At 37.3% G+C, this 11522-nt stretch overlaps 1 protein-coding gene across 1 annotated transcript in view; it reads left to right on the top strand.

Moving 5' to 3' along the window:
* The window catches only part of RBM24 (RNA binding motif protein 24), a 25848-nt gene extending 15885 nt beyond the window's left edge, over positions 1 to 9963 (top strand). Inside the window, exon 4 of the mRNA XM_014306994.2 lies at positions 9806 to 9963. Coding sequence (XP_014162469.1) covers positions 9806 to 9963 — 158 coding nt within the window. The remainder of the gene's footprint in view (positions 1 to 9805) is intronic.
* The last annotated feature ends 1559 nt before the right edge of the window (positions 9964 to 11522 follow it).

Genomic DNA, 11522 nt, shown 5'->3' on the forward strand with positions numbered 1-11522 from the left:
CAGCAGGACAGCTGGGATGCTGACTGCCACGGCCATTGCTGCAGAGAGAACAGAATAGCAAGCTTTAGGCACAATCAAATGAGCTTTATATCCAGCCAGGGCCCAGACTGAAAACAGAATGCATGAATATGCCCTGAGAGAACTGCAGGAGACCAGAAAGTTTTGCTCCAAAGGGGTAAAAACTAGTCTGCTTGGTAGTGGTGAAAGTACAAGTAATTGCAAACATTAAAAGAATTTAATGGATTCTCAACATTTATTGTGGTGTTTAATGTGATTATGAAGATAGTAGGATTGTCTGGAAATCAAAAACTGGATGAAAACAAGGGCAGTTATTGCCCATTTGTTGACCTCCGAGGACAAAATTATAAAGATGCCAACATGAAAAGAAATTGTTTCTTGGTGGGATGTTCTTCAATCTAAGCAGGTTTACCTACAAAGTCTCAGGTTCTGTCACTCATACAGGTAAAAGATCTAATGATACTGACTTTTAATTCCTAATTCAGCAGTGATCTCAAGAAAAGAACATTTAACTGCACTGCTCACTTATACTGGTATTCAGAAGATTATTGGTGTTTGCAAGTCTGTCTGGCTACCCCAGAGAACAACTCATGAGGGCCTTGCTGTGGAGCAGAGCAAGCAGCATGCAAACCCTTCAAGCAGCTTTGTGTTCTACCAGGCACTGATCAGCTATCAAATTTATAGAATGGGAACAACTGTGTGGGTTTAGTGGAAGGACAATTCTGCTGTTCAATTTGATGTGCTGGAAAGAAGAAAAAGGCAGGAACATGTTCATGTCTGTGATGAAGGGTCCTCTTCAGATAATGACTTGGTGTTGAGGAGAGGAGGAGGAAAAGTAATATTTAAGTGATGTTCAGTTTCTTTCCCAGAGTTTGAAGCAAACCATCAGTGGTAAAATTTCACATGTTCTCATTTTTGAGGAACAATCCTGGGATTGTTTGAGAAATGATGTTTTGAGTAAGATCACTCACTCAAAGAGCAGAATGTCTGGAAGCCATGCCAACTATGAAATGCATGCATCGTGATCCATTTAAATGGAGCTGCCTAAGCATATCTCTAGTTTGTAGATCTCACAGCAGCTTGTCTGGATATACAAGTTCATGCTCCTACTGTAGGAGGTCCTGCAAATTCAGTCTCTCCATAACTGCTTCATGTTAATTAAAAATAGAACTGACCAAACAATTTTTCCTTCTGCAACTGGAATCCTCCTTTCTCAAATTCTACAGCTGCATGACCCTGGGCAGCTTTCCTGGGGGGAAATTCTCCTAAATCACAAGGTGGTGCAAGCTACTGACAAAGACTTTCTTAAGCTACAGGCTGGAAAGCAGGATGTGCAGAAGGCTGAGTGATTTCAACTACCAAAAGCAATGCATTGAAAAAACCTAGCTGGACAGTGCCTCCCCCATTATTTCTCAAATCCACTATCTCACTTCTTTTCAGATACGTGCACCTGCACTCATTTCTCAATTTACTTTTTTTTAAAACAGAAGCCATCTATATTTACACCAGAATGTAGAATAATGAATTGCCTAGTCTGCTGCTAATCATGGAGAAAATTAAAAAGTGAAGATGAAATTTCTTATTCCAAGAGAATAATTCACATAAGTATAAAACATCCAACACTACATCTTATATGTAGAATTTCTTGCAAGTCTATGCTTTTGTTTAATTGCTCCTGTAAGAGATATATAATGTCAAAGGCTTCAAAAAAAAATTGATCTTATTTAAAAGACACAGTCAAAGGCTTTCAGGTGACTGAAAACTTAATTTAAATGCTTTCATTGAAAACAATTCCTTTCCACTATGAACATGGTTTTTTACTCACTCCAAGTATTTTTCTCTTTGCCAGACAAGCATAATTTTGCATTACTGGAAAAGGGAAAGTGCTTCCTGCGCTTTCTGTCTCATTTAGCATTTTATCATATTGGATTGTAATCCTTTGACAGAACACTATTATTTCCTTTAATTAAAAATTTTAGTATAAGCTGCATAATGAATTATATTTCAGCAATATGTGGTAATAATTCAGATGTCTTCAAAAAGGTTCATTCTAGTATATTTTAATATGCAGTTTTATACTCTCTGCCCCTTTCAATTTGCTCTATTATATTATTACTCCACTAGTCTATTTTCATGCCCTTCAAAACTGCTGTTGCTCTTCTTGGCCACAACAGTGTGCTTCAGGCACCATGAAAGATAACAAGAATTTGATGCCTGATTATGGCTTTGTTGTTGTAAAATAATTATTAACTATCTCAATTTTTTTTAACTTGCTTTGTATCCTCCTTTCAGTCTGCTATTTTTTCTTGTCTCAGGCTTCAAGCTGAAAGTATGCTCTCTAACATTTTCTAGTTCATTGGAGGTCATTAGCAAACAGCTTCAGAGACGCTAGACAGCATGTTTGCTCTTTTCATGTTGCTGTATTTCAGTTTTTGATGGGACAGAATCTATTAAGATCTTCTCCTGTACTCTTTTTTTCACATAAGCTCTTTGTTCCTTATGATCTATGGGGAAAAAGTACATACATACTGTCTCTTGCTTTCACAGCTGAAAAACAGCAGACAAAGGTAAAGAACATGCTATTGTATCAGATACTGGCATATGTCTTTACATCACTGGTGCACACACCTCCACTAGATTCAAATATGTGATCACATAAAAGTAAACTAAAAATTCTACATGTGGTAAAATACATACAAAAATACACTTGCAAGTGCAAATCATAAAACCTTGAAAATCTGTGCATTTTTAAAGTTTACTTTCCAAAGTCACCACGTTCTTACTACAAACTTGTTTTAGACCCTGCCTCGTTCTAGATGCAGCTCACCAGGCCTGCCAAGCCTGCCAGCTCCTCCAGCTAGACCTCTGTAATACAAAGCCATCTAAATCTTACAGGTCCTACCCAGAATGACACTTGGAGCTACTAAAATCAACCACCACCTGTGCATTTCCTTCACAGAAAATGATGTTCCACCAAAAGGTTTTCACATTCAGAATAACAGGCAGGTGAGGAAATAGACAAATAAGCAGTTAAAATTTTGGTCTTAGAGACTATAAACAAATGAACAGTATTGTTCAGAAATACTTATTTTCTGTGGAGGAAACAAAAGGTCAAGAGGAAGAAGAGGCAGCAGAAAAAGCCACTTGCAGATTCTGAAAAAAGATCTGTGAAAACAAGAGGAACTTAGGAGAGCAAAGAGGAAAAAAAAAACCTAAGTAATCCATTTACCCATTCAATAGTCAGCAGAATTTGCATATCCATCCCTTTGAAATTTTGTTTTTCTCCAGCTGTTCTTCTTATCATTTTGGCATGTTTTCTCATCACATGCAGCCATTTAGCTCTCAGATGCTCTCACTAACAGACTGCTGGCACCTTTCAGCTGCTCCCAGGCCTTCTCTTTTAAATCTCCCAGCTGCCTCTCTTACCCATAACATGACTGGCCTACCCGATTTTTTAAAAATTGTTTCCAGCTGCCACATTTGTTGCTCTAGATATTTTCTACTCTCTCCCCCAGAATACGGTATTTTGGAGTGTTTCTGTGGGCTGATGGGATGACAGCAGATTTCCAAAGCCTATTTCTACCCTAATAGGAATCTCATTTCAGTCCTTTTGATATTTTCATGCACCAAACTGAAACTTTTATTTTTGCTGTTAGTGAATGCTGGGAAGCTGAGAGGAAGAGGAGAGCATGGTGCTAAATCACCAAAGTGGTAAAAATACAATGATCTATGACCAGATAATCAAATCTCACCTCTTGCTGTTCCACAGATCTCATGTATCTTGGTTCTCCCTTCTCTTAGAACCTGTCAAATCTCCCACACTGTATGCAACACCTCTGAAATTTAGAAGAAATTTCAGGTCATTTCAGCTTACAATTTGGAATCACTAGCCCAAGAGCGTCCCAAATCCTTACACTACTCCTGCAGACTGCAGCCTCTGGAACTGACATGGAAAAGGTTCTATGTACTTCTAAAAAACATAGATTGGTACATGTTAGTCCTTTAACTGTCATGGTCAAGAAAAAAATCTTTATACACAGATTCCTCTTAACTGCATAAGACACAGTTTAGACACACCTGGTGGTAATTCTCATGCATTCTTCTCCACTTTAGAAAGCAGGTAATGCTTTCGTGTAGAACGGTTTGTAAAATTTTGTCCCAAACGTATATGGTTATAGGAAATTCTAAGTGCCATCTAATTAAATGTACTGAAATTTCAAAGCTATTTGTCTTCCTTTTTTCCCACATTTGGGAAAAAGTAAAATGGAATCTGGTCATATGAGGCACTTAGAAATTATAAAATCCTAACTGGATTTTAACAATGCCATTTGAATAAACATACTTGAATGCTCAGAAAAGAATAATAATTTTTAAAACTCCGAAGATCTGCATATCATTAAAGTTTCTATGTGATTCCCTCAGAGCTGTTCCTTTTTATTCAAGACCTTTTCTTATCCAGACAGAAGCTCAGGTTTAGCCACTAGAGGCCTGGGTGAAGAATCTTTGTGCAACAGGTGCCCACTGTGCCCAGATGAGCCAGGACAAAATGTGTTGGCTTCTGGCACTTGTTTTGAAATAGGTCATGAACTCAGAAAATCCATTTATAAACATTGCACCAGGCTGTAGAACAAGGCACATGTTTGGTGATGTCCAAGAAAGGAACCCTTCTCTACCACTGTGGAGGAAGGATCTTCTTCCATTCTCCTCTCCTCTCATAGCACAGTGCTGCAGTTTCATTCTAACTGGAGAACAACTGGCCAAAATCAGGAAACACTGGAAGAGGAAAAGGATTTCTGGATCTGTGTTCTCATTCTAAAACTGTTAGAGGGAGAAAGGAACCATATTGTGAGGCCTTGAAAAACACAAAGGTGAGCTTGCAGCTTAATTTTAAGAACCTGTTAGGTCACTACAATGGTTAGTATAGAAGCAACCATAGAATTGGCAGGTTCAAGCAGAGGAGGGGTTGGAAGAGAGGTTTATAACAGAATCACAAACATTTTCATACTGTCTGAAAACAGTTTCCCTCTCAAAGACTCTAGTTGTGTTCTCCACAGCACAGCGAAATTACGGAGAGCTCTCCAGATATCTTCAGAGAACTTTGTGTTCGGTCTTGTGGTCTTGTCTTCAGATTAGATGGATTTCATAAAGTGCATTAGCAGATGTTTTTAAAAACACCTAAAAAGTCATAACAGCTGTGAGATCTTTGCAAGAAATAAGATTGCTACCAGACCTGAGAAAAAAAATCCCAGGTTCCTTCCCAGTTTGGTTTTCATTGCTTGCAAAATGCTTCTCTGGTACAAAGAGAAGGAATTTGCAAGTCAGCTCATGAAATAAAGGAGAACCAAATTCCACAATTAACTAGGTATCCTAGTTTAGGACCATCATCTAGCACACATAGTTCTCCATTCCTGCCAAGTACTATCAATACTCTAAAAAGAACCCTATTACTAAGAAATGTTGTTATTTGGAATAGACAAAGTTGGGGTTGCCTAGTTCCAAAGAAACCAAATATGCTGACCATGACACAGCACTCTGAACTTTCCACATGAGATCACTAGATATCTTTGACAGTGAGAAATGAGAATGGGATTACATATTCAGTATACAAAACACAGAATCACTTTCTATATCTAGGCTGCATCAAGTTAAATGGCAAGAATAGATTTAAGTACTTTCCTTCTTAAAAAAAATCAAATAGTACATACAGGATAGTATATATCCTGTTCCTGTAATTAATTAGCTTAGCATTAGCAGATAATGACAAATCCTCTGATTGTCTATCTTACACTTTAGCACTGAATAGTGTAGTCTGATGCAAAGCAGAAATATAGAAACAAATTGAGAGTCATCCCCACAGGCTTAACTTTACTTGAGAAAAATCTCCCTAGTCCTGTTCTGTGGTCAGGAGACAGACACATAAATCCTCTGAATTACTGTCAGAATTGCTTGTAAAAGGATGCAAAGGGAACTAGCTCACCTAAGGTAAAGTTTGCTTCTGTTGTCGTATTTTCTCAATGTAGAAGATCTTCTGCTGATTTTTTTTGTTTGTTTTTCAAATAAAATAGAAGACAGTGATTGCCTAGCTTTGCCTCTCTGATTAATACTGAATTAAATCCTAAAGACAGTTCCTAGAGACAATCACAAAAGCAATATAAAACCACAATAAATTATGAATGTATTGTATCAACAGCAACTCTACTGCTAACTCACTACCAGGTTGATAGATATGATATCAAAAAGTGGTGTCTCCAGTACAGAGTTCTTTAAAGAAAAGTCAAAGAGAAATAAAAAATTGAAGAAACATATAGCACCACACTTTTCATCATTTGAAATTTTGTAAGTACATAATCCAATTAAATGTTCTTTTATGAGGGCAAATGGAAGTGCACAGTGATCACCAAGTGCTTGGTGAGAATTATATTTTTGATTTGGTTATTTTCAAATTTACTAGTAAATCTAGTGTCAGCATCTAGTTAACAGAGCTGACACAGTGGGGATGCTGTACAACATTTACATTACATGTGATATGTATTCCCATGCAACTTCTGCAATTGAACATTTGTAATTCTCTAAAGACCACAGACTGTAAGTTAAGAACAGACGCCACAGACTTGAATCCCTATATGAAATACTAGGGTATGAAAGAATTAACCAAATATATTAAAAAATTATCATATAATTGCATATTAAATTTATCTTATGTCTGCTGTGGAATACCAAACATGTATGTAACACATTCACTTTATGCATACAACATGTATTTTTTAGATATTGGTTATTTTGTTCTAATCAACAAATTGTTTTACTGCTGACACAAAGTTGCCTGTTTTCCCTTACACATACAGCCAAACATAGTTGGGTAAAAGTCAAAGGTCTTTTCTACATAGCCTTTTCCTGAACATTTCTACTTTGTTTTGTTGCTCAGTGTGTCAGGTGCGTTTAGTCACTTCTGCTCACTGTGAACATACACACATGCATGCATCTGTGTGTGGACAGAGAGCCAGACAACATGTAGAAAACCTAAGATGTGCTTGCCAGGTAGCTAGCACAGGTGGAATGGTACAAAGCTGCAAACACAAAAGTCTCACATGACTGTGTGCATGAGTTTCAAATAAACTCAGTGTCTGTGGGCCAGGTTTTGTCCTTGTGTAGCTTCACCAAGTTTATCTTGTGACATATTGTTGTGACTGTTGTTAAAACAAAACAAAAAAAAAACTGCTAGAAAAAACAGCCTTTTTTTTTACAATAAAAAGAGAAGGGCAGATTATACAAGTTATTTTGAGATATTTGAGCTGGAATTATTATGATCTTAATGGCCATTTCTACCTAGCCAGGACAGTGAATCAATACAGTGTATCCATTTGTTAAAGGAATTCTCTTCAAACAAAAGAAAGTAGTGGGCATACAATGAATAACTAGTCATAGCAAACCCAGAACTTTTAAAAGATGGGCTAAGAAGTTGCAAAAAAGTGTAAAAAGTTATGGCATATAAGCAAAATTATGATAGAAAGTTTCATTTCTTCACAAAGCTGCATCAGAATTTCAGAACTGATCAGGGACATGCAACGAAGTCCAACATTCCCTCAAGTACTGAAACAGTGATTGTATTAATTTACTATCCTTCCTCTTTTTTGGACAGCACCACAAGTGTAGTGTCAGTAGTTACAACTTGTAGAGCCAACCAAATGTTTGCTGTTACAACACATTCATGGAGCTGGTAATGGCCAATCCCACCTCATCCTGTACAACACTGGCCAAAATAGCCAATGGTGCTGTCAGACTCAAATTCTGTCACTATGTCCTCCTGATAATACAAAAGGACAGAGTCCCACAAATTCAGATCTGTCATCCTTCTGAAACAGATGGAACCTGATCGGAAAATTATCAAAAAGTTAATTTGAGTCAATTGAGCCAACTGAATAATAAAAAAGCGAAACAGCCAAGTGATGTATATTCCCCTGCGTTTTGCCATAGAGAGGCAGAATCTATCTTTATTCACTGCATATACAATTACTGGTATGCAGGTTTGATGACAAGCTATTCCTTAGAGCACATAACAAATTCCAGGTGAGTGTATTTGTGTTGAGCTGCAACACTGCAGAGCTATCTGACCCCAGACCCTGCAGCAGCAACAGGTATCACTGGAACTCACAAGTGCAAGTTGTTCTTATAAAGCTCAGTGCAAAGTTCAGCCACTGAGCTTTCGATCCACAGGATCTGGTCTGCCACTCACACAGGAGTTTGACATATTCATACTTTGCTGTAAGTACCTTGATTGAAGCTTCTGAAGTTAATAAAAAATTATGAGGTAACATATTTGACTGATATCAGTCCACAATTCACTGATCCCTGTCAACACCTCAGAGTTCCCACTTCCCAGGGTCATATCTGTGTCCAATGTCTGAATTCTAGGTCTAGTAGGAAGTCTGTGTGGGCATGACTGGACCATGACCTAAAAAAATTCAATATAGAAGCTATGTTTGATTGGCATTGTATTTTTGCTACACCAGTCACACAAATGAAGTTTTAAATCCTTAGCAGCATACACATTCCTAGTTTCAGATCATATTTCAGTGAAATAACTGCATGGACACTGGGTCAGATGTGCAGTGGCTATAAACCAGCAGATCTCTGAGCTTCCTGTAAGGTGTAGAGACCTAGAAGAACTGAGCATCTAACCCAAAGTGTACTAGGTAAAAACAGAGTCCCCTTCTAAAATATCAATGGAAAAATTTATTGAATTTGTCTCCAAAGATATACTGGCTGATTAATACTACCTGAACACACAGTTCTTGCCTTAAACAGGTACCCTAATCTAAGATGCAAATAAACACAGATAAAGGAAAATAAGAAAAGTATTATACTGGAGAGATTCAATACAGTAAAATCTTCAGCTTTCACAGCCTTTTCAGTATTAAGGTCCATTTCTCACAAAAACCAGAAGTTTGAAGGAAGAGGGGGAAAGATCACATATTTGTCATAGTCCAAATTTAATCTTCATTCAAAACTAAAAAGCCCCACAACAGTGTCAAAGCAAAACTGCCACCCCAAGCCACTTCCAACTGTCAAAACATTTCTATGACTCTGTTTAACATAACTTTCATGGCCTCTCCAGATTTCTTATTCCTAAAACGATCCCCTAAAATAAAGGAATTAAACCCCTGTGTTTAAAAGGTCACTGGCATAGGAAACGATGAGTTAATAACGAGGTGTCAACAGCAGTAATGAGGTAATTTTTTGATCCCAAACTAATCCAAACAGTTGGAAGATAATTCCCTAATGTGCCAAATAAGTTCCATCCCTCTCAACTTTGAGAGAACAAAAAAACAAGCATGAAAATAGGAATGAGATTTGTACAAAAAACACATCCTATGAATGAATCTAGGAAATAATTTAAACTGTCATAAATTGGAAATAACATATATGGAGACACAGGATGGATTTTAAGCTCTTACAACACAAAGTTTTCTTCCATTTACTGAAATCAGTCTCACTTAGTATGAAACTTCATTTGACACACATATTGTGCCTCAGACAACAAAAAGCAGTAGCTTGGCCAAGTTTCCTAACAGATCTGTGGATAAGACCACAAAGCTTTAGTCTGCAGGGAAAAGCAGTTGACTTAGCAAGTCTGCCTATGGCTCACTGACCTTTATTTCAGAAAAGGTCACTGCAGAGTCAGGTTCCTGAACTTCCCAGGGATTCTGCAACTCTAAAGCTAGGGATCTTTTAGAGTATAGCATCATGATAGCCTAAAGAAACATGAATAAATAACCCCTTTTTTTAGATTCCCACAAAACCTTTTCAGAAGTCCAGGAGCAATCGGGAGTGATACCAGTACAGTTCTTGGTTATCAGCAACCAAGACATTGCTGAAAAGCGCTGTAAGAACACACAAAACCAGCTGCACATAGGTGAAAGGCTGAAGGTTTCTGTGTCTGTATGAGGAGCTCTGATAGTCTGTTCTTTGCCCTGAGCACAAGTATGAGAGTTTAGCTTATAGTGCTATCAAGCTGGCTCTTCTTGTTACATTCAATACAACGAATAAATAAAAAGGCAGTGAATTTTTTTCCCCCAATTATTTTCAGTGGAAGAATAGAACACTCTGCACCTTCTGCTGCAGGAATTAAGTTATGAACCAAGGCAGATTATAATTGATTTGCTAAAGGAGCCAATAGAAACTCCTGAGTTACACAGCATTTTCACCAAGAGAACGACGGACTGAAACAGGTTTAACACTGATGCTAGGTTAAATCTTAAATTAGGCATGTGCAAAGCCTTTTGGTTTTTCAGGGTGTGCCTCACACACGGAATGAACAAATCAGTTTTTAAAGAGGTGACACCTCCACAATTAGAATGATTATTTTAAAGAATCATAGAATAACTCAGATATGGAATTGTAGATGCTATAAAAAATCATCCTATTATTACTAGTTCCAAAGGAGCAGTAGCTACTGACACTGCTGAACTTTTTGATCATTCTTCTAGATTAAACTACTAGCAATTTTCTAAAAAGTGAGTTTCTTTTCTATACTTTATGTAATTTAAATCCTCATCTTTGGTTTCTTTTTTAAAGATGCATCAAATAAATGGTTTAAATAAGACAGAAGAAGCTCCATGAAACTACTCTTGCTGAAATGAAAAAGTTGCTTTCTTTGGAAAAAAAAAATTTAGGGGCCCATGGATTAGATGACCTGAAGAGGTCCCTTGCAACATAAAAAATTCTGGGATTCTCTGATAGATATTTTTATATATTATATGTTCTATACCTCATCAATTGAATAAACTTTATATTTTATTTTACTTATAAGTATTAATTAATATTAAATATATTTTCATTACACACGATGCAATTTTATGCATTGTATTTTACATATTCTATCATGCAAATAAAGCAAAATAAAATCAAACAAATATCATGTGGCCATTTTTCTTTAAATAAAGTTATAAACTAAAGAATTACTGGCAAAAAAAAAATTAGTAAGAGAGAAAAACAGATGTTCCTATGTTCTTGATGGAGTATTTTAACAGCAGTCTCCAGTTCAATGTGTATAGTGACAACAAAGGAACAGCCACTATGACTATTAGCACTGCAATTCCTTATACAAATGGATCAATGGATCCTTATACAAATAGATCTATGCGTCTGTACACACACACACACACGACAAACCAGTCCCAATAGAACACTGGTTCATTTCCATTTATAATTCTGTGTGCAGTCACACTTTTCCACCTATCCTGAAGGTCACAAATTTGCATTTGGTGGGGGGATGGATGTGTATTTCCAGCACCCAAAATTTTTGAAAAAGGGAAACTGCAACTGCTTTCCAGCCAAGTATTAACACCAGGCTGCATCCGCCAGTGCTGGATGGAAACTGAGTAGTCCCGGCCTTTGCAGGTGGAGCGTGGGAGGTGAAATCCACTGTCAGTGAATGAGGTTGCTGGGCAAGACACACACACACTCCCACACAGCAGCTGCTACTGCTGTTCCTGTCAATAGCC

The sequence above is a fragment of the Geospiza fortis genome, unplaced genomic scaffold (genome assembly GCF_000277835.1).
Source record: "Geospiza fortis unplaced genomic scaffold, GeoFor_1.0 scaffold104, whole genome shotgun sequence".
Classification (NCBI taxonomy): domain Eukaryota; kingdom Metazoa; phylum Chordata; class Aves; order Passeriformes; family Thraupidae; genus Geospiza; species Geospiza fortis.